This window comes from Lithobates pipiens, unplaced genomic scaffold, assembly GCF_037356315.1.
Source record: "Lithobates pipiens isolate NorthernLeopardFrog02 unplaced genomic scaffold, aLitPip1_a1.2 Scaffold_18, whole genome shotgun sequence".
Taxonomy (NCBI): domain Eukaryota; kingdom Metazoa; phylum Chordata; class Amphibia; order Anura; family Ranidae; genus Lithobates; species Lithobates pipiens.
In genome coordinates, this window is record NW_027507758.1 from 391187732 (window position 1) to 391212389 (window position 24658).

At 41.4% G+C, this 24658-nt stretch overlaps 1 protein-coding gene across 1 annotated transcript in view; it reads right to left on the reverse strand.

The window, feature by feature from the left end:
* The window catches only part of COL21A1 (collagen type XXI alpha 1 chain), a 285509-nt gene that overhangs the window by 211364 nt on the left and 49487 nt on the right, over positions 1 to 24658 (reverse strand). The window contains exons 2-3 of the mRNA XM_077487822.1: positions 15757 to 15869; positions 4772 to 5323 (exon numbers count right to left, since the gene is read on the reverse strand). Of these exons, the coding sequence (XP_077343948.1) occupies positions 4772 to 5323; positions 15757 to 15847 (643 nt within the window). The 5' untranslated portion in view covers positions 15848 to 15869. The remainder of the gene's footprint in view (positions 1 to 4771; positions 5324 to 15756; positions 15870 to 24658) is intronic.

Genomic DNA, 24658 nt, shown 5'->3' on the forward strand with positions numbered 1-24658 from the left:
CTTGTGCAATGCTGTACCCTACGCTAATACTCAACTAGTTCATGGTAGCGTTCAAAACACTCACCCTGACAAAGACCAGGCTGGCCAGGACAGCGGGGACAATAAGAACGGGTGTCACGCCTAAATCCGCGCTTTCTGCAGACACGACATTTTCTTTGGGGGGCTCGTTGGGTAGGGGTACTCGGGAGGACATAAGAATAATGCCTCTCATGCAGCCGGCTTACTGCATCTGGTAGGGGAAGGTGAGGTGGAGCACCGCCTGGATACAGAAGGGCTCTGACGATATCCTCCTGGAATTTGAGGAAGGATCCAGTCCGTCCTGAAGCTTTGTGTAGTACATAAGCATTCAGTATAGCCAATTGGAATAAATAAACAGACACTTTTTTGTACCAGCGTCTGGACTTACGGGCAACTAGATACGGCGCCAACAACTGGTCATTGAGGTCCACCCCTCCCATGTTAAGGTTATATTTGTGGACACAGAGGGGTTTCTCCACAATACCAGTCGCCGTAGGAATTTGGACCGTCGTGTCTGCATGAAGGGAGGTAAGAACGAAAACATTCTTATTATCCCTCCACTTCATAGCGAGCAAATTATTACTGCGCAAGCAGGCTCTCTCCCCCAGCCTAAGACGGGACTCTACAAGCCGCTGGGGAAAGCCCCGGCGATTAGGTCGTACGGTGCCACATGCTCCAATCTGATGATCAAACAAGTGACTAAACAGTGGCACGCTTGTGTAATAATTGTCCACGTACAAGTGGTACCCCTTTCCGAATAAGGGTGACACCAAGTCCCACACTATCTTGCCAGCGCTTCCTATGTAGTCAGGGCAGTTCTCCGGCTCTACGTGACTATCTCTTCCCTCATAAACCATGAAACTACGTGTATAGCCTGTGGCCCTGTCACAGAGCTTATACATCTTGACCCCGTATCTGGAACGCTTGTTGGGGACGTATTGCTTGAATGACAAGCGACCAGAAAATTTAATCAGGGACTCATCAACGCAGACAACTTGATCGGGAGTAAACAAGGCTGCAAAACGTTGGTTGAAGTGGTTTATGAGGGGCCGAATTTTGTAGAGCCGATCGTACTCAGGGTCTCCACGAGGACGACAGAGTTCATTGTCGCTGAAGTGCATGAACCGCAAAATCATCTCGTATCGTGCCCTGGACATGGAAGCAGAGAACACGCGCATATGGTGAATTGGGTCAATGGACCAATATGACCGCAACTCACTCTTTTTGGTTATGCCCATGTTGAGGGAGAGGCCCAGAAAGATTTTAAATTCGGAAACCGTAACTGGTTTCCATTGTCTGGCAAGGGCGGACTGGGGAATAGTGGCGATGTGTTGAGCAGCGTACAAATTGGTTTGGTCCACAATAGATCTATAGAGATCTTCGGTGAAAAACAGTGAGTAAAAGTCAAGTGTCGTAAAATCAACTGTTTCCACGTTAATGCCAGGTTGGCCAGTGAATGGGGGAAGTACGGGTTCTGCAGAAGTGGTGGGCACCCAAATAGGATTGGCGAATTCTGCAGGAAGGGCACTATGGGTACGACGGGCCTGTCTTTGTTTTCTTGGTGGCAGCGGGACACTACTTGTGCTTGCCACCTCGCCAGCTTGAACTGCACTTATGGGACTCACCACGTCACCACGTGTTACTGCAGTGCTGGATGTAGGTCCAGGGTGTACTAGGCCGCTGGTGCTTGCCAGTTCACCAGAAGGCTGAGCGGCTCTAGTACGTCTCTGCTCCATACGAGTGACCTGTGGTTCCTGCACCTCAACAACAGAATACATACGGGATTGGGCACACCTGTTCTTAGCAGCGGCCTCATCTCCGTCGTCAGAGCTATCTGTCATGGAGCCGCTGTCCTCTACAGGTTCGTATTCTGAGCCTGAATCTGACAGATGAGTGACGTCCTCTTCACTATCTGTCATGCTCAGAAACGTGTAGGCCTCATCACTAGTGTACCTTCGCTTTGCCATTTTGGGCTCTAAATTTAGGGGTACACTAGTGAGACTCACAGGTAAAAAAGCACCTAGCCTGTCAGCGACTGTTTCAAAACGCTACAAAAAAAACTGTTAGCGATCGCAGGGATCAAGCCTGACTCTGCGAACGCTGTAGTTATGTGTGTTGTGTTTTGTAAGTGACAGTGATCGATCGATACTGCACTTGGGTGGGCTGGGCTGGGCTTGGCGTAGGGGCTAAACGCAGGTGCTAGCGGGTATCTGGGCTGATCCCGCTAACAATGCGTTTTGGGAAACCTAAAATGCTGGCAACGATAATATATATCTGATCAGATACTATATTACTAAGGGAGGTGTATGCTTTGCGCGTGGGTGTTAGCGGTACTGGCACTAACCTGACGCTGGGGCGACGCAGGCCTTATCTGACCCTAAAAAACTTATATCACCCGCCGGGTGATCAGGGGGTTAAACCTTTATTAGGTAATAAATGGCGGGTGCCCTGAAACAAAAAAAAAATAACTAACCAACCAGCGTCACCTGTAACAGTTATATGGTGATCACTGGTGAAAGGGTTAACTGGGGGGCAATCAGGGGGCTATGCGGTAGTATATGGGGGTCCCTGACGCTATAAAAAGCTGCGGCGAACCCAAATACTTACCTGCCTATCTAGGGTCACCTGTGACACTAATACAGCGATCAGAAAAAAATCGCTTATTAGTGACACTGGTGACGGGGGGTGATCACGGGGTTAAACCTTTATTGGGGGGGGTTAGGGGGGCACCCTAGAGCTAAAGGGGGCTAGCCCTAACTGCCCTAACAGTTATTACAGTCACAAATGACACCAATGCAAAAAAAAAAAAAAAAAAAGAAAAAAAAAAAATGCACTTGGTGTCACTGTGACTGGGGGGGGCAGGGGTGATTGGGGGGTGATTGGGGGTGATCAGGGGGGTGAAAAGTGTGCCTGGCGTGTTCTACTGTAAGTGTAGTGTTGGGTGCAACTTACCGATCCTCTCTCCTCCGTGCCGGAACGAAAAAGACCGACACGAGGAGAGATTACATCATTTCCTCTCCTGTGTTTACATTACAGGAGAGGAAGTGATGTCACCGAGCATTTTCATTCGTCGGGAGCGATCGCGAGGGGGTGGCCATGAATGAATGGCCGTCCCCTCGTCCGGGATCGCTCCCGAACGAATACCGACCGCCGCAGGCACCGGGCGGGGGCCCGATCGGGCCCCCGACCCGCGGGAGGCAAGGGACGTACATGTAAGCCCTTATGCCTGCCCGTGCCATTGCACCGACGTACATCGGCGTGCGGCGGTCGGCAACTGGTTAAATGCCACAGAGGATATAAAACTGCTTTGTGTGCACCAAATGCCTTGACAAAGCCAGTAATTACCATATAAAATTAACAGTGAATCATCACTGTGCTTCACATAACCTGTGTAGAAAGAAGAGATGGGAGTGGGACCAATAAGGGTCTTTAAACCAGTGCTTCTCAACCTCAGTCCTCGAGTACCCCCAATGGGCCATGTTTTGGGAACTTCCCTTAGGTAAATAGCTCTTATCAATACAATGTCGTTGATATTGATTTAAATCAGCTGTGCAAAGTAAAGGAAAACCTGAAAACATGGCCCGTTGGGGGTATTTGAGGACTGAGGTTGAGAACCACTGCTTTACAATATAGGCTGCATGCAGAAAACAAGAGGAAGGATGCTGATCAAAGACCAATCAACCTGCACAAGTAGAGGGAGCAGCAGTTACTGGCCTTTATTAGAGGAAGTTCCTGCACAGAAACAAAAGGGGTTAATTTGCTTAAACTGGAGAATGCAATATCTGGTGCAGCTGTGCATGGTAGCCAATCAGCTTTCAGCTAATCAGCAAATGCCAATGCTAGAGTTCAGGTTTAAACCACCACATTTATTGTTGGGCCACTTGTGCCCCTCTCACTTCTTCTTTGCAACCTTCGACCAGTTTAAGGATTTAAATTGAATGAAGACCCAGCTGTTCTTAAACTTTGTTACTTTTACAGCTGAAAGCTTCAGGGAATGTATAATGATCCTTTATTTCAGTATAAAATGTTTCAAGTAAAATTTTTTACTATATCAGTAAACATCAAAGTGCAGTAGTCTTTTTCTGGAATTAGGTACAGTAGGTGTTACGCTTAATAGATATAATGTGACCCCTTAAAGATACATTCCACTATAATCAGCCCACTGTTTCTTTAAAGGTTGAAATGCCTGATTTACAAAGAAAAGGCAAATGCAGTACCATGCTACACAAGCCCTTTCTGCTGTTTAAGTTCTTATTAGTGGTTAAGAGTATGTAAAGCCAAACCTTTTTCTTTATTTATTTTAGTTTAGAATAGAGTAGAAAATTACACTTCACTTCCTGCACCAGAGACACAGAAAGAGGGAGCTCTCCAAAACAAGGCAATATTCCATCTTAAAAAAGTTGTTTCTATAACAGGTTTCCCCTGTGGATTTACCCCCCACTGTCTGTTTCAATGACAACTCAGACATTTTGGATTTCCCATCACTTACTATACCAGAGACAATGGTCAGCAGGACCAGTAGTGAGTGTCCTCAGCTAGGACAAAGACAACAATAAAAGACAAACAAGTGATCTAACCCTACTCTAATCAAAATTGAAAAACAAATTATTTGACTTTACATATACTTTATTATTTCTGCATAACGTTAATACTGAGACTTAAATAATATAACAATGAAGTTGTTGCAACAATTACTGGTAGTTAGTTGTTTTTTGTTTTGTTTTATAAGCCCAATTTATTATTATAAGATTACCTTCACAGAGCTTCTGCTTCATGATCTCTCGTATTCTTGATATTGCGATATAGTCTTCAACGTAGAACACGTATGTTGAGGAAGGCTTATTGGCTATTGCTCTTAGCTCACTTTCTTCAATTTCAGAGCCCACCCCAATGGCAAATAGAGTAATTTTATTTTTCCTTGCTTCTTCTGCTATGTCCTTTACATCATCTTGAGATTTTCCATCAGTTAGAACAATGGCAATCTTGGTTAATGGTCGCAATGACCTAGCAAAAAGGTTTTCTATTGCAAACTGAATTGCATTTCCAGTCCGTGTATTCCCACCTAGATAATCAATATCTTGCATTCTTCTGATAAGATCTTCTATAGATTCATGTCTTCCAAGTGGGATTTCAAGAACTGGGTAGTCGCTATATTGAACCACTCCAACTTGAGTAAATTTAGGTCCAATATCAAAATTACTTGTAATGTTAACAACCCATTTTTTTAGTAATTCAAAATTTTCAGGACCTACACTCCATGAGCCATCTAGAATAAAAACTAGATCATTTGGAGCAGTTCTGCAACCTAAGGGAAAGGGACAGAAACAGTTATGTTTTATATATATTTAAAAACAGCAAAAGGTTCTAAACTACTTGAAGTTTTGAACGAACAACATACTGCTAGGCAATGAGCAGGCAATTCCATGGGATAATTAACCATGATGAATGTTGTATATTTAGGAAAGATGATATAAGCATGCTAAATTCACTTTTTCAAGAAAATTGCTTATGCAATCAATGTAATTGTCGGCCCTCCCACAGTTACACAGTATGCCATAGTTAGCATTCCTCCATCCTGCCCTGTTGCTAGGATGCTCCAACCATCATCACAGGGGTGATCACTCAAACTTGGTCTAGGCTCTGGCATGCTTTCTCTCTCTCACCCGTTACAGCAGCTGCTGAGCTCACTCTTGCTTCAACAGGGGAAGAGATGCATGTGTGATGTTTTGCACAAGGTAGAGTACTCATTCCAGTGATGTCGGATGTAAGCATCCAATGGCTGGAGTACCCTAGCAACAAGGCAGGACAGCGGAATGGTAACCAAAGTCATTTTTGGGCCAAGTATTGTGGGGGGAGGTGTAAATACCCTACAGGTATGGAAATTACTTTACTCAGCATTTTTAAAAACTGCACAGTTTTTGTTTTTTTTTATCTACCGGGGCATAGGCAATGTTCTTGATAAGGTGAGCTTAGCTTTTAAATCCTATCTCCAGCATTCATTTAACCCTAATTCCTTTAGCGAGTTTAGAAAATTTTAGTAATTATTGCATATGCATCCTATCATGACTGCTATAAGGAAGTTTATTTCTGGAAGAGTTTGCTTTAACTAATGACAGTTACGCCTCTCACGCTTTAGACCAATCATAGAGATTGCAAATTTCTCTGTGGTTTTTCTGTGTTTGCAGGAAAGAAAATTGCCCAATTCCCCAATCAACACAGCCAGTGTTGATGAGGGAATCTCTTTCGCAGAGCCATTCTATTCTCTCGGCAGGGGGATTTGGCAGGTAAAGCACACAATGAAGAACACAGTGATTATTGCTAGCTAGCTATGACAGCCACTAGCAGTAATGCCTTGGTATTAAGACAGCGCTGGACTGCAGCAAAGACAGCTGACCAGGAACTGGCAGTCACACTGATACTTGATACTCCTCCTGATTCCCCTATACAATACTTATACCCTCCTCCCTTTTTGCGCCATCCTCATTGAAATTGAAAGCCTCACAAAACTCAGAGATGGCAGACATCAGGGCTACAAAACACCTACATTTAGAGAAAACGTGCAGCCCACATTGGGGGGGGGAGGCGTCTGAAAAAGAAAATGGAGGAGGTTGGATTGAAGGCTGGAGGTGACCTAGCTCCACTTTAGGATCTCTCTCCTGGAATCTACTAGTCCCACTCAGGAGTCCTATCAGCCTCAGATTCTGCACACAATTCTTATACCCACAGAAAGCAGAATCACCACAATAATGCAAGTATCAGGGTAATCCCAAAGGCACAAACAGCTCTGACCTGAAAGACACAGGTCAGAGCTGTTTGTGCCCTTTGGAATCACCCTGATGACTCTCCTGCTAGACTAGACACCAACCAGCCCGCTGGAGATAGATAAGGCCCGCGTTGTGGGCTCACATTCACCCTCATCAGACCACTCAAGAGACGTGCTGTGTTGGATAGCTTTTAACTCTGTCAAAGAAACCATTATGTGCCAGAGTTGACTTTTATGAAGCATCTATTCAAGTGCTCCCTGACCTGGCTCACTCCACAATACACCTACTCAACGTTGAACTTTATATGGACACTACTCATCCTTTTTGATTTCACCTATAAGAATATTTGCGGCATATATTTTAAGGAAATATTTTTATGTGTTATGCATTTTTAGAATTTTTATCATTCTTTTAGGATTTATTTTAGGAATTATTATTTTAGTGCACCTTTTACTGAGCATTATTTTTTCACTCCACTTACACACCATGTGGATATATTTTAAAATATTTTTTAACTGTTTTATGAAGAACTGTCTGAAAATGTGACACGCTTATTATCATATTGACATATTTTTGCTGTTTACATAGAAACTGCAGGGCATGCAACACATTTCTATAGTACCTAGGATTTGTTATATATTGACCTAGAACATTGCCTATCTTGTACTGATCACTCTGGCACCTTATTTTGCACTCTGGCACATTATTTTGCATATTATTTAGATTATTTAGCGCAGCACTACTTTTACTTTATATATATTTATTTGGGTTCTGATATTTCCTTCAGTGTTGCAGCATATTGATTAAGACACACATATTTGGTAGTGTGGGAATATCACCTCATGGTACTTTAACCCATATTGAGCAATTCCCAACCAGGTATGTCTGACCCTGATTTCCAAAGCTTAGCACAAGCTGGCTACGCCAGGCTCTCCCATTTTGGCTTCTCCTCCAGGTGGCCCTTATTGGCAGATATGAGGAAAGACCCTACATATACGTACCCATTTGGAAACCTGGAGAACTTTACGACGTCCAAATTTCAGAATGCTGTTCCCCTCATGAGGCTTCATTCCCATTTTGTAGCCTTTTTTGAGGAAAAGTGCACTACACAGGATCCAATCAGACCTATTCTTTCCACAATACACAAAGTTCTTACTACCCAGATTTGTGACACAACATCTTGCTTTTCCACAGAAATGTGAAAGACATTTACAGCTGTCTTTCTTTCTTTTGCAGGAACAAATGGACAAACTACTATATTTATTGGCGTATAACATGCACCGACGTATACCATGCACCCCAAGTTTAGGAGGGAATTTTAAGGAAAAAAACTTTTAGGAGGGAAATTTAAGCAAAAAAACTTACATTAAACTGCCCATCAATGCAGCCTTGTCAGTGTCCATCTGTAGCCTTGGCCATCATTGTAGCATTGCTCAGTGTCCATCTGCAGCCTTGCCCAGTACCTTTGCAGCCTTGCCCAGAGCCTTTGCAGCCTTGCCAGTCTCTTTGCAGCAGTTCCCCATTTTAAATTTGGTGCCGATGGAGAGGAGCTGGTGGAGCCAGGATACAGAAAGGCAACCGCACTTCGGTTTTACTTGGCTCTGCTCACAGTCAGGGGTGGGACTGCGAGAGGAGCCGAGACTAGCCGAAGTACATTCGGCTTTCTGTATGTCAGCGGCGCTCCCTCCTCTTGCAATCAGTGGAGGTGGGCAGGACTGCGAGAGGAGCCGAGTAAAGCCGAAGTACACTCGGCTTTCTGTATCCTGGCTCCGCTCGCAATCAGTGGAGGTGGGCAGGACTGCAAGAGGAGCTGAGTAAAGCTAGTGTACTTCGGCTTTCTGTATTTCGGCTCCGCTCTCTCGTTTCCATAAATCAACAGGAGATTGGCGGGGATTGGCATATAACACGCACCCACGATTTTTCCCAGATTTTAAGGGGAAAGAAGTGAGTGTTATATGCCGATAAATACGGTATATACATTTTTTTTACACATCAATTGTCAATAAGTACCAGCTATCAAGAAGCAGGGTGTCATGAATGTCACATCTACCTCAATGCAGGTGGTCAGACACTATAGCGAGCTACTGTGCACTTCACCTATAGCAGCCCATTTTCCCTTAAGATAAGCAGGCCTACCGGTACTTGGTTGCCCCCAGGACTTACACATGTAGCGCGCTACTCCCTTGGGAGCTGCTGGGTTGTTCATACTTTACTGCTAACATACCTCCGTTCTTCCACCCCTGCACAAGTCACATCAGAAACAGTCTGTAAGGTTGAACAGATACCTTAATTCACTTGATTGCAGTCCGTTGCAATTGTATTAAAGGGAAATATGAGCTGCCTCCTCCTTCTGGTTCCTTAGAGTAGTTAAATCCCTCTCCCTTAATGAACTGCCCGGTGCCTCTCTAAAAAAACACCTTGGTAAATGGATGCTGGAAGTCCCAGGCCTCACCTGCCTATCTTGCCTCCTGTGATCCTCCCAGGTCAGTTCAGGAAAGTCTGGATGACATCCCGGTCTACTCCATTCTCTTTGCAGCTACTTCCCGCTTCTTGTAGATAGAACCATCCCAGCCAGGATGCCTGGTTCACTTCTCCCAGGGTTTTCTTTTAGGTGTAATGGTGTTGTTGAACCATCCAGCACTGAGGTCTTTGAACCCTCAGGCTTTCAGGTTTTGGTTTCTGCTCTCCAGCGCTGAGGTCTCTGAACCCCCAGGCCTTCAAGCCTGCTCCTTAGAGTCACATTTTGGCTGCTTCTCTCCACTCAGTTTCTTCCCATTCTCCCCAGGAAGCATGTGACCTCAGTTTATATATCAGCCCCGCCCCTGCCCATACAAATTCATGATTGAACCAGGGCCATCTATACAAACTGCCTGCACTCCAGTCCACAGCCCGCCTTCTTTCCAGAACATTTCTTAGGGAAAGCAAGGAAGGTTTTTCCAGGGCAGAGTACAGGTGGTCACACCCCCTCTATTCCGTTACTCTTCCCAAACCAAATTAAACAACCAGGCCTAAACAAACAGGGTAAGGCAAAGGCAATTTACTTAACACTTACCTACTAGCACCCACCTAAATGTGTTGGGCACTACACACACAACGCTATAGTGCCTGACCATCACATCAGGGAGACATGAACAGAGCACACAACAGACTACTTGCAGTTTAGCAGACACATAGCATGGTTCTAAGACAGTCCAGGTAATAGGGCAGTCTGAGTTCAGGGAATAGTCCGAAATCCGATCCAATGACAGTCTAGGTGAAAGGCAGGCTGAGTTCAGGGAACAGTCCAATATCCGATCCGGGTCATACACAGGGAAATCTATCAGCAAAGCAAGACATACAATTGGGAAGCTTGATCAGGAATAATGCAGGTAACTGTCTCTATCACAAGCAAGGGATAGAGTGTTTGGTTTGCTTAAATCAGATAACTGATCTGATCAATCACCTTGCAGGTGAACACAGACAGGGGGAAAGCAACAGCCAACACCCAGGTGCTGGAATGAGGAACAGGGGCACTAAGTGGTTATGACACCCCCCCCCCCCCCCAGGAGTCATATAAAGGTACATGGTTAAGTAAACTGTAGTCACATTTGAGGCGGGTTGTGAAGTTTAAGCCAGGGATACACCAAGATAAGGGGATAAGCAGGAGAAGCGATCAGGTAGAAGCTGATTGTCTCCCTGTGAAATTCCACAATGGTCAGGGTAATAGGTAACCATACACAAGGTCAACAGACCCATGGACAAGGGGGAATAATCAACGCCTAAGACTGAGAAGGGCCTGTGCACCTTTGTCAATGGAATCTGTAGACTGTGTGCTAGATCCCTATCAATGAAATTGCTAGCAGCACCAGAATCAATGAAAGCGGAGAGGTGGTGAGAAAACTTGAAATAACTCAGCTGTGCAGGAACAAATAAGTCATCTCTGAGGGAAACAGACACAGTATGGTCTATGGAAGCAGACCCCACCCGCACTAGACTCTTGGAGTTTCTCGGCTTATTAGGACTAAGCTAGGACTTAGCTAGCGATAAAGTGGCTGCGACAATATAAGCAGAGACCCTGAGATCTCATTCTAGCCTTTTCCCCAGAGGATAAATGGGTAGCGCCAATTTGCATGGGCTCATCCTCCTGGAGAGGCTGAGAGGGCTCAGGAAAATAAGAAAAGGTGGGAAGCATACTAGGGGGCAAAGAAACAAACCTCTCTGTACTCCTTTGCCGTAAGCACCTGTCTATACGGATGGCTACTTGCATGGCTTCATTTAATGACTTCGGTCCAGGGTAGTGAACTAAGGAGTCCTTGATGGAATCAGATAAGCCTAGCCTGAATTGGCTTTTTAGAGCGGGGTCATTCCACCCTGAGTCAGGTGCCCAGCGGCGGAAATCAGAACAGTATTGGTCGGCGGTGCGTTTACCCTGATGTAATGACTTAAGATTAGCTTCTGCTGTGTGGGCACGATCAGGATCATCTGGCTGGGTCATCTGCGGAAAGACTAAAAGCCAAAGACTGGGGATCCCCCTGCAACCTGTAATAATCAGGCTGACCCGCTGTGCTTCAGAGAAGTGTGGCTTGAGCTTAAAGTATAGCTTAAAGGATTCTTGTAGCTTCTTATGAACCAATTCCTTAATACATCCAGGCTCATCAAAACAGAAGGTGTTCAAAGTTTTAAAATTAATTTTCTTTCTACAATAATCATAACCTGTGCAGAAAAGCTCATCTCCTGCCAGCAGCTGCTCTCTGTGGTGAAGCAGTAGTATCATTGCAGAGTTCTGACCCTTTACTGAGTCAGCTCTTTGGCTCTGTAATCAGGCCGAATTTCCAGAAAGCATAGCCTTTAGCTTTTTTTGATGCATGCAGGCATCCTAACCTTGACAAGGTACCTTACTATGAGGAGACATACCTACCTAAAACTCTGAGGTTTTTACTGTGCAGCTTCCTGATTGCAGTACAGCCTCTGTTCTGTAATCTTCTCATTCCTGGTACTCACGTGTGAGCAGCCTTAATTTACTTTAATTTTCATTTTTTTTTCATCAACATAGGGACAAGGGATGGTACTTACATAAATTATGTAATGCCCTCTGTGCTGGCACTGGCTTTCCTAGTTGGAATCTAAAGTCGTCACCCCCCCCCCCCTTACCCCCCACAGTCGTAATCTTCCCATACCACAGGGGTAAAATGCATGTGCTGGAACTAGCATGAGCACTTATTAATAGTGCCAACTATGCCCGTCCTTTTCTTCCCCCTCCTCAACTAATAGAAACTGTGCTAAAGCTTCCATCAATGAAAAGTAATCTATGAATGAAGGGGGTGGACTTTTATTTATCCACTAATCCTCCATTTATAGATCACTTTTCATTCATGGGAGCTACAGTACAGTTTCTATGAATGGATGAAGGAGGCGGAAAGGGTGGCCATAGTTGGCATACTTGACTAGTGCCTGTGATGGGTCCAGCACTCATTTTAACCCCTGCAGCACCTGAAAATCATGACTCCAAGGAGGAGAGGCAGAGGGCTTCAAATTTCAATAAGGACAGCCAGCACGATTGACATTTCTATTAAAATGTATACAGTATATCATTCCTTGTGCTGATTTTGTTAACATTTAACATTTTTACTTAAATCTAGGCTTTAACCTGCCTGGCCACAGAGGGACTTTTGACCCATCTGAATCTAAATTTATTATGAAAGTTCAGAAAGGGAGGACATAAACAAGTGCACTTGTGCTTTGGATTTGTTTAAAAAGATACACTGTGTAGTAGAATGCATTCTAAAAATCTAGAAACAGGAATTTGTACATAGCCCCCTATATTATAAATATCTCCTTGGAGCATACTTGGTGAAGACAAGCCCAGTGTCAGGTGGGTACTGAAAAGCCCTAACATGGTGCTGAAGAGCATGCAGCCTAGTTCATAGACTTCTTTGTATGGGGATGCCACTCTGCCTATTCGATGTGCCAGACTAATAACCATTAGAGTGGAAAACATTCCGTTTTATGTTAAAAAAATGTTATCAGTGGTAAAAATACTGGCAGATCAATCAATTTAAGTTTTATGTTAAAAAAAAATGTTATCAGTGGTAAAAATACTGGCAGGTCAATCAATTTAAGCCCACATGGCCTTTTGGGGTGACATGTCACCATTCATGCTCTTTTTCGATCTAGGAGACATGGACACTACCATTTAAAACTGTCAAATTCATGTTTTGTTTTGTTTTTATAGTTAATTGTAAAGGATTATAAATATAGGTTTCCAAAAATCTGTGTAAATGACAAAAGCTCATTTAATAGCATAGTAGTAATTTTTCAATATATAGTTCTTTCTTTTGTTGTGTTGTTCCTATAAATAATACTGCAAACATGTCCTGTTAAAGTTAACACACTTGGGTAAAAATGCTGGTATGGTAATAGTACTAGTTGTTTTGAGTCCCCCAATAACAGTCCAAACTGACCCTTTTATTGGGCACTTCTAGCACAAAAAAATAAATAAAATTATTGTACTATCAAAAGAAGGTTACTAAACAATACTGCTTACTTTATTGATAACATATTTGAGCCTTACAGCTAACTTGCCCTGGAGTGTTTCTTAAGCAAAATTTGAAAAATGTTAATTTCAGTATTTGAAAACAGTGGTGCCACATGCAAAGTATCTAAAATCTAGCATATTGTCAACCTCTGGTTTAGATGGACTCTGCTTTTTTTATAATAGTATATAAGTTTTATAATATTATTTTATACTGGGACACACTGAAACATCATAAATACTATATAACTCTATGTTCCATATTGATTTTGTATGGTAATTCAGTGGAAGCTTTCGTTTATCCAGCATATACTTATATAACAATATAAATCCCTAGAAGTGCAACAAAAAGTTGAAATGGAAAAAAGTAATCTGAAACATCAAAAGCCATTGCCAACACATTGAGCCAAACAAAAGAAATGCCCTAAAATAAAATCTTCAAAAAACAGAAGGTGTCCAATTCACAAGGAAAACATAAGAATATCACCTCTTTTCACATTGAAGCAACATCTGTAAATGCTATCTTCTGAATTATACTAAAGTAATTGTTTAGACTCTTGGGTTTATGTCAGTAATCTGATCCATTAACTATGTTACTGAGGTCATATATCAGTGGATAAAATAAATGAATCTTAACAACACATTTGGTTTAGGAGAATTTGCCTCCAGCTCTAATGGAACTGCAAATTCCAGCATACCTTGCAAGGTTCAGCTCTAACAGGACAACAGTGCAAAAATGAACCCTTATATAACTTCTTATGATGTCATGACACCATTAAAGACAAATATGACATCAATATTGTAATACACTCTCTCAAGCAAGTGTCTATGGAGTTTTATATTCATTTCACAAAGTTCATTTAAGATTGTAAGAAGATACATAAATCCTTCAGTTGAAACCATATACAAGTTCACTTGGGCAAAGAAAGCGCTCAGGGACTGCCTGAGTAGGTCCAATACATCAATATATGTGCCACCAATTATTATAATCCTGGAACCAACTCAATGTTGTAAAACCAAAAAGTTCTTTATTGATAAAACAGTGCATTAAAAAGAGTACATTATAGGAGCTATGGGGCTCTTGAAACCAATACACAATCAGCAATAGCCACATAGGTGTTGCAACATGTAATGGATTGTTCCACAGCGTTTGTTCAATGGTAATGGGGCACCCCAAAGCACCTTTCCCATGTTGAGGGTAAGTGGCTTGGTATGGTTCAGGAGGGGGGGCGCTCGATCATCCCCCACTTTCCTGGCCTGCTAGGCTGCTTGCTTGGATAAGGGTCTGATATGGATTTTAGGGGGATCCCACACCAATTTTTTTAAAAAAAAAATTGGCATGGGGTTCCCCTTAAAATCTATGCCAGACCCAAAGGGCCTGATATGGATTTTGGGGTGTACCCCACACCGTTTTATTCCTTAATTCTGTCATAGGGTTCTCCTTAACCACTTAAATACACTGTATTATATGCTCTGCACTGCACTATATATTCTCCACTGTATTATATATACTACACTGACTGCACTATATACTCTGCAATGTATTATATGGACTACACTGACGCCACTGTATTTTATAGTGCATTCAGGGTTGTATATCACTTTAGTTTATCCACTATATACTCTGAACTGTATTATATATACTATACGGGCTTCACTATATACTCTGAACTGTATTATATATACTATACAGGCTGCACTATATACTCTGAACTGCATTATATATACTGTAATATTTATACTTGTATTACTCTCTCTCAAGTACGATATGATAATGAACTGTATAATATATACTACACTAACTGCACTAAAGACTCTGAACTGCATTATATATACATATCCATTCATTCACTATATACGGCCGCCGTGTAAGCAGCAGCCTTATATAGTGTGGGGCGTGGACTTAGCACCCTGCCTTTGGCCAATCATGGCTCTCACTGCACATTGCGCAGTGATTTGCCAATCACTGTGAGATCAGCGATCTCGCAGTGCATAATGGGGCACTCCGTGGCGTGCGAACTTGAGATGAGCACCCCATATGTTTGTTTGTTCTACAAACATATGAACGCCTGATGTTCAAACCAAACTTACGTTTGACTCGAACATCCGGACCTTCCCTACCAATGATAGTTGGCCTTTTATTTGGATTGGAAATCCTCTCATCATTCTGATGTTTTACTACTGGTTTTTCATGTTGGTATTTTTAAAACAAATGGAACTGTAGAGCTTCTCAGACTTCTGTAAACTCAACTTTAACAAATAGGCATAATAGGTTAGAAAACAATCAAAATGAGCAAAACATGACATTCAATGCAGTTTGAGTCGCCAGTAATCTTTGCCCTATTCTCCCCTTTCCCCAATAACAAAACTGCGGTAACCAGATATACGCAAAATAGATCAAAGAACTTGAAGTACTGAGACAAAATATGGTTTATATCATATAATATCCAGTGTTTTTCTTACTTGCTCGTATTTCACCATCTTCTGCTGAAGAGACATGATATTGAAGTAGAAGCATCACAACAGTGTAAATTTTGTAAGTTATCCATGCCATCTATGAAGCCGAAAATGTAAATCTGATGAAATCAAAATAACATGATTCAGTATTGTACACTAAACATATGGAGATACAAGTATTATAAGTATTTAAGTAAGACAAGTATTTAGGTAAAATTGATAAAAAGAGGGACGCATTCTGTACTAGTTGGAAGGAATGTGCAAAATTGGAAATTTTCACTTTGCCAAAATCTTGGCAAAAGATCTGGTCACTAGCCACTAGTCAAATTTAGCCATTGAGATGTTAACAATAATTAATAAATACAACTATGACACTGCCATTGTTCAACTCCCACTGAAAATGCTAGTTTACTGGATGCTATGCTAAATTGCCTCTCTACTTTGGAACAAGCATGTAGATCAATAAAGCAAGTTTTCTATAAAAAGACATTGACAACCTTCATATTCTCTCACAGCAGATTTACTTTAAAGTTATATCTAGCCAAGAAATACTTGAACCACAGTTCATGGACATTATGGACACAACCCAACCACTTTAAAGTTAGAAAATAAATGTAAAACATTGTACTTTAATGGCCAACTATTGTTTACAGCTAATCTCTGGAATGCGGAAGCTGTCCATACCACTTCTTACAGAACTCCAAATAAGAGATTTCCATTTTTCTTGGAATTTTCTTTTCTATTATTAAAGACCACATCATTTATTTTACATTTAGCGAGATGGCATTAATTTTTTCTATACAATTGCATATTTTCCATATTATAAAAAGAGAAATCTTGCAGACGTAATCATGCCTGATTTAGTGTTGGTTTTGGACATTCAATAAATTTAATTCAAGGAAAAGAAACAAAACTTTGCACAGCATTTTACAGCGAAACTGTGTCAGATCAAAGTTATGTTCAATGTCTGAAGTCATAAATCCTGGTATTATTACAAGAAATCTTCAGATGTTCAAGCTATAAAACAGCATTATGCAGATAAAATGTAGAAAACTGTTAAACTGGAGCTTTGTGAACAATACTGTGCATTTCAGTTGTTTTTTTTTTACTTACATCTACCATGTTTTCATAGCCAGCAATAACAATAGACATGAGCCTATATACAACAGAAAAAAATAATACTTTAAGGACAAGTCCATAAGTGGCATATTGTTGGCCTAAATATTGTTTTTTTATTTTTTTATTTCTCAAAATGTTATTTTCAGGTTAAGAAATAGCATACATTTAGAAAATGGACATCCTAATATTGATAACAGAGTTTTGCATTACAATATAAGAGTAATTCTAAAAAAGTGCTCTAGAGCTCAACAAGTTGATTACAAAGATATATCGGGGAACCAATCGACGAATGTAAGACAGTAAGGAATATGTTTAAACCCAGATAATAAACCAGATTGATTCAGGAGCATATGTAAGGTTTCTGGGTGCCATAGAGGTAACAACAAATGTGGAGAGATTAGGGCGGACCAGGAAAGAACCCTGTACACCCAACAACCCCATGGGGATCAAGCTGTCCCGGGCTGGGTCCATAGCCCCCCAAATCCAACCCCCATCCCATCACATATCTGCAGTTGTGACAGGTAGTATGACTGGCCTTAATCGCAAACTTTAGAACCAAAACTTCTAACTTTCAGATAAAAAATAACCTTCTGACATCCCAAATATTTGGGTAGTATCGAGAGAAAGCAGTAGGATAGGGAAAGAAGAGTAAAGAGAGAGAAAGGAGGGGAGAGAGAATGTACTAGGAGCGTGAGATTGATTATCTATGTGTTTTGCAGAAGTCTCATTCAGGCTTAGTGCAAGGAGAGAGGGATATGCCCATATATTGGGCCCAGGGTTCCCATGTGTCTTCATATTTGCCTACCGTGTTCAGGAGTATGCTGGATAACTTTTCTTGAAACATTGAACAGGATACTTTCCTGAGGGTTGCTTTGATTGAGAGTTTTGGTTGTTCCCAGGCCTTTGCTATGGTTACTTTGACACCCACAAGAATTAAATGTATTAGCCTTTGAGTGTGTTTGGGGATTTTTGGGATCACTCCATTGAGGAAAGCAACCATCAGCGAACTGGATACCTGGCTGCTGGTGAACCTATCGATTATATTGAAAATTTTTCTCCAGAATGAGCGTATTCTGGTACACTCCCACCATATGTGGACCATCGTTCCTGACAGTTGGCAGCCTCTGAAGCACAGAGGATCTGCCGATTCATACATTTCGGCCAGTCTCAATGGTGTGTAGTACCATCTAGAGAGCACTTTCAGGCTGGCTTCTACGAGAGAGGTATTTAAAATGCCCTTGAAAGATTTGAAGCATGCCGACTGACATACCTCCAGGTCCCAGCTGAATTGGAAATCTGATTTCTATGCTGACATAAAGGGGAGTTTTTCATGCGGTTGCACTAGTGACAGATAAATAATCGAGATCCCTCCCCTCTGTTCCAGTCCCTGACCACACCATAGTTTGTAAGGAGTAAACCTAGGCTGCGTTGGTTTTTCCGGCCAGATAGAGAGTAAGTAATGTGATATTTGGTAAAATCTGAATTGCTCTGAGAGGAGTAGTTCCAGCTTATGCATACAGTGATTGAGGGAGATAGAGCCCGAGGATGTGAAAAAATGTCCAATGTGGTACAGTCCTTTATCTAGCCACCATTTGAAAGCTACTATGTTCATAACTGGGGGAAGTCAGGGTTATTAAATAAATTGACATCAGTTTGCTCGCTGAGGTCATGGTTGTCACTGTGCAGAATCGGTCCCATAGGGCTAAAGAATGAGACACGGTCAGCAGCATTATCGGCGGATGGGGTTTTGGTGGGCACCACAACGAAAAGCCAAGAGTGTGAAGGGGGACTGCTTATCTTTTCATTTGGATCCAGTCTGGTTTTTCGTATTTGGAATATACTGTTGAAATCTGTGCTATCCTGGCTGCGTAGTAGTAATTAAGTAACTTAGATAGACCCAACCCCCCCCCCCCCCTTTTCCTATGACAGTATAATGTGCTTATAATTCTGTAACCCCCCTTAGCCCAAATTAATTTCAGAATTTTACTCTGAAAATAATTAATGTGAACCCGTTTGATCAGTATGGGCAGGGAGCGAAACAGGTAGAGTAGTTTGGGGAGTAGGGTTATTTTTATTGAGTTTACCCGGCCTGTGCAGGAAAATTTATATTTGGACCAGGTCTGGAGGTCTGTTTCCAGTTTGTGGAACATCGGGGGTAGTTATTATTATAGAGGGATTCCATGTTTGGTGATCAAGTTGATTCCTAGGTATTTAATGGACATTTCATTCCATGCAAATTTAAAGTGTTGGAGCAGGGAGACCATGTCTAGAGGGAGGGAGACATTCATTGCTAGGGACTTGGAGAAGTTCACTTGAAGTCCTGAAATGACTGCAAATTCTTCAAGCTACTGACATAAGTTTGGGAGAGATGTGATAGGTGAGGTGAGGAATAATAGGATATCATCCACATACGGATCGAATTTGTGAGTTTGAGGACTGTACGCTTAGGGCAGGACTTAGGGTGGTGGGAGCCCCTGGGCTTGAGTCACTTTGGGCCCTACCTTCTATACATTACCATATTATTGGCGTATAACACGCGCCGGTGTATAACACACACTCCAAGTTTAGGAGGGAATTTTAAGGAAAAAACTTTTAGGAGGGAAGTTTAAGGAAAAAACTTGCATTTGAATGCCCATCAATGCAGCCTTATCAGTGTCCATCTGCAGCCTTGCCCATCCATCTGCAGCCTTGTCCAGTGTCATTGCAGCCTTGTCAGTGTCATTTGCTGCCTTATCAGTGTAGCCTTGTCATTTGCAGCCTTGCCCCAGTGTCATTTGCAGCTTTGTTATTGCGGTCTTGAAGTTTAAAAATGGCGGCTCTCAGGTCCTCTCGCATTCCCTATCGGAAGCCGAGAGTAGCCGAGTGTACTCGGCTCAGCTCGCACTCACGCCCAGTCCTTGTGTTATGTCCATCATAGGGCGGGACTGGGCATGACTGTGAGCGGAACTGAGCCGATTACACTCAGCTATGTATCTTAGCTGGGCCGGCGGGGCCCCCTATTGGGCAGGGGCCCATGGGCTTGAGCCCAGTCAAGCCCAATGGTAAGTCCAGCCCTGCGCACGTTATTCCTTTTATATTTGGGTTTTGCCAAATTGCTATAGCAAGGGTTTCAATAGCCACCACAAAGATTAGTGGTGAGAGTGGGCATCCTTGCCTGGTGCCTGTTTCAATGTGTATTGATTCCAAGTAATAACCCTGTAGGTGAACTCTTGCCTGAGGGAAAGAGTAGAGCACTCTAATTAAGCCCATGAACCTGTCTCCAAAGCCCCATTGCTCCAAAAGAGTGAAGATGTAAGGCCAGGAGACAGAATCAAAGGCATTCTGCAGGTCCAAAGAGAGTAAGATGCCTGCTTGTTTAGGGCCCCCTTCCCAGTTGGATTGGAGAATAGAGACAATGTCGATTGCCCGCCTAATTTGATTAGGGCCCTGTCTACCAGAAATGAAACCAACTTGATCCTTGTGTATGTAATTGCTGATAAAGGCTGAAAAACTGTTGGCAAGGATTTTTGTCAGTATTTTAAGGTCGCTATTAAATAGTGAAATAGGGCAGTAGTTGTTGACATCCTCTGGGTTTTTAACTGGCTTTGGGATGGCATAAATATTTTATGGCGCGTTCACTAAAATGTAATACTAGCCTTTCATTTTTGTTACAGATATATGCTAGATCAGTGATGGCGAACCTTGGCACCCCAGATGTTTTTAAACTACATTTCCCATGATGCTCATTCATTCCGGAGTGTAGTTGAGCATCATGGGAAATGTAGTTCCAAAACATCTGGGGTGCCAAGGTTCGCCATCACTGTGCTAGATGTTCCCTCGTTGAAATAAGGATGGCCATGTTGGTAGAAATGCAATGTGATTGCATTGGAAACATGTCTTCTTTAATTGTAAATGGAAAAAAAGTATAACTGTGCACTAGGCCCAATAAATAAATAAAAATTTTGGAATGGAGGCAAGGGGCACATGTTTCCATTGACAAGAAAACAAGCTGAAACGTTAGGCATAGCTGTAATTTAGAAACATTGTCATTTTAAATTCTAGAACTTTTTGAATCATGCGAATGTCAAACTTAACAGTGAACCTTTTTGATGTCTATGGAAGTTGGATCTTGATATTAAATTATGGCTATTTTCAAGGCTAATTGGCAACATATACTCAAAAAAGCACAAGGAGAGCTGGACACTGTCATGGAGGACATTTACCAAATCAAAAATATCTTATAGCAGGGAAAGGGTCTTTTAAATTATGTTTCGAGGGAAACTTGTAAAAAAAAAAAACAATCCAATCAATAAATTGCATGTTTGAAAAAAAACAAAGCTGTATATGGTGTTATGGAATAGTAAACACTGCTGTGCTGTTTCACATAACTCAGGAATATTCCAATGTTATAGACATTGAAAGTGGACCTTCCATGAAAATGGAAGCTAATCCCCCAAGGTTAAAATAAAGCTGTTGCTGAAAAAATATAAAATACACACTTCAACCCTGGCTTCCAATGCTTCTGGGAAGCGCTTGTGGCATCACTGTGCTTCCCCACTGCCTCCTGTCCATTTTTCATGGGATTTCAAATGTCCAGCTACTCCAGAAGGCAGATCTGAGGCACCAGAACATCATCTGTGCCTTTCAGAAGCATTGGAAGCCAGAGCCCATGCATGGGGGCAACAGTGAAATATGGGTAATGTAAATCAGCACAGCAGCATTTAGCTTCCTTTGGGAAAACATGTGACAGGTTGATTTAAAGGCAGAAACAATTAGGAAAGATGTGGCTTGTTATCCCTGTAGTAAATGTGAACAGGAAAAAGCTGTAAAGAGGCTACACAATATCAGCAGCCCTACCTTCCCTCCACCCTTACTGCTCCCTACTCCTATGCTTTCCCCATCACAGCGAAAGCACATTGTTGATTTAGCTTCTGGAAACCCACTTTTTTATAGTGAGGTGACTGGCTTATTCAAATGCTCTCTTTTTGGCCATTCTAAGCCAGCTGGCCTAAGCTCAATGGACAGGCAGTGCATTATGTTTAATATGGCAAATTTTCACATTACTTTTCCAGTTTTGTGAACCACACATCATGCCTGTATTCTGTAGACTCTATTCTGGATCCTAAGAGGACTGACTCTCACCAAATAGGTTTTCAATGTCATGCATTCTCTAGCTTGGTGAGTGTCACAAACAATTACATGCAATATTTAAAAGTTACATATTACAGTTGTTTGTTGCTTATATATTAATGAAAAGTTCAGTATTTTCAAACTCCGTAGAGTTTTCAATCTCTAAACTACATATCTGAAAGAGGAATACATATGAAAATTAACTTTGTAAATGGAATGTAGCTAGTAAAAATTGTTCCTCTGATTTTTTAACCGTGCCTTAGGCTTTACGCCCAAACACAAAATGCCATATTTTCTTTTTCTTTTTCCTCACCTGCAAGTATTAACATACAGTCAGAAAGCTTGCCAGAAGAACATTTTTCTGTTCCATTGTAATGTTTACAATAGCTGATGCCATATTTTTTAATTTATTCTAATGGCACTTGAAAATAGCTTTCATCCCTTTACAACAATAATATTCAGTTTGGAATTAGGCAACTATAGCAAAGTCTACCTCTCATACAGCACATAAATACCAACAAGTTAATGCTATTTGCCCAGGCAATTGTAACTGATATCAGTCTGAACGATTACCTTTCCATACTTTATACCAACATTTCTGTAATTTGTGATAGAATGACTAATATCAGATACAAGTACACAAACATAGCAACATGCTTATAAGCTCAAATCAAAGGATCTTTTTTTTTTTATTCTTACCATATATGTATGCGTATTTTTACTATATGCAGGTCTAGATGGATATCCACTATCCCTAGAATAATTGTTATCCACGGAAACCAGTGGGATACTAGCCAAAAAATCAAATATAGCTTAAAGATTTCCCCCCAGGATCTGCTAGCCAGATGTGTCTGTTGTAGTCTGAGGTTATCCACAAATATAATCAGCTGATCCTGCCAGAATTTCAGTTCTCTGTTATTTCATACATCAAGTCACATGTCAGCAATCTACATATATAAAAGCTTTTTCAGTAAGGTACGGTAAATGACACAGCTTAAGAGAAATGTGCAATCAGAATTCATTTTTTAAAGGTCAGATTACCAAGGTGCATATTTTGTTGTATGAACCCTGGTGACACTGGTTAACAACTAATTTAGATGTTTAAAACAAATGTCATTGATTGTAGTAAAGACAAAGCAAACACCCCAAAGCAAGCACCTGTACATCCTCCCCTACACACACATAAACACATCCCGCAATGCAATGCTCTGAGCCTCTCTATCCAAGGTTTGTATTACAGAAGGATGTGGCAGCAGTCAAATGTTCTATATTTAAAGATACTAAATAACGAGCATGCAAAAAAGTATTTGCAATAGATAGACGGAGTAGATATTGATGTTTCAAGAAAGCCTTAGTATGCAAGCTAAGCTTTTTTTCTTTATTTTTTGTTGTTGTAACTTATCCTGCCTTTACTGATATCTAAATGATAATTCTGAAAAGTAGACCAACAATAATAACACATTTGTGAAAAAACAAATACAAAAATATTAGCGACATAAAACCAGTCATTATGTAAGTTCTCCAGCTGTTTATGCGCTGACTTAAGCCAAGTCAACAGTCTACCACCCTGGTATCTATGTCTTTGTTATTATGTTTGGCTTTTTCTGTAGCAGACCAGTATGTTTGCCTTCTGTAACAATGTTGAAAGAGAGAAATATTAGTCATTACTGAGAGATACAGGTTTAAATAATTTCTTTTAGTCACAACTTTCAAATACTGACTCAATGTGCATTTTTTGAAAAAAAGTATTTAAAGGTAATGCCTGAAAAGCTTTAATTCTCCCATTGTAAAACACCTTAATTTCATTAAAGAATCAGACAACAAAGGATCAACTCATGGGGAATTTCCTTCAAACTTCCTACCTCAATTAAGGTATCTATTCCAACTCCGGTTTTTGTAATAGTGACTATTTCTTTTTGAGACATGCCTGACCTTAATTTAGCAGAGACAATCACAGCGGACAATGTATATGAGATAGCTGAATGCACCAAACACTTGGATTCCACGGATGCTTTTATTGCATGCAGAATGCTGAGGCAATACAATAAGATGCAATAAACCTGCTATAAACGTGGTTTAGCTGGTCAAAATGAGTATTGGCTTTTCTAGCCCTGATGTTTGACTTGTAGGAGAAGGAGAAAACTCACGCACAAGGAAAAAAGAAATTCTGTCATATGAAGAGGGAGGAAATAAAACTGTAATACCAAGAATGATCAAAAGGTGGCAGCAAAATAAAATCTCAGGGATTTAGGTATGCTCTCTGTAAAGTCCCACAGAATTGAAGGCACTATATATGTGAAATAAATTATTGATAATAACAATAAATGTAGCACTAACCCCTAAATAGCCTTTGGGTTTGTTTCGGTCCTCGTGTCCTACCCATTGACGACCCGCCATTTACCTATGACCCAACAATCACTGACACGCCTTGAATTGTAGAATGGGTTTTATTGAAACAGGCAAAAGCACTACAAAGTAGTTAAAACACAAAAGTAATAAAGACAGCTTTAGAATACAGACAGCATAAGAACAGGCTCAATTATTGGCAACTCTAATGGAAAATTAGCTATCTATTACTCAGTCCCTGACTAAGCCACTGGTCAGTGGAGAATTTAGCTGCAGCCCTGCCAGTGTCCTTTGACTCTCTCAGTGAAGTGCTCAATCTTAAGCCTAAGAGATC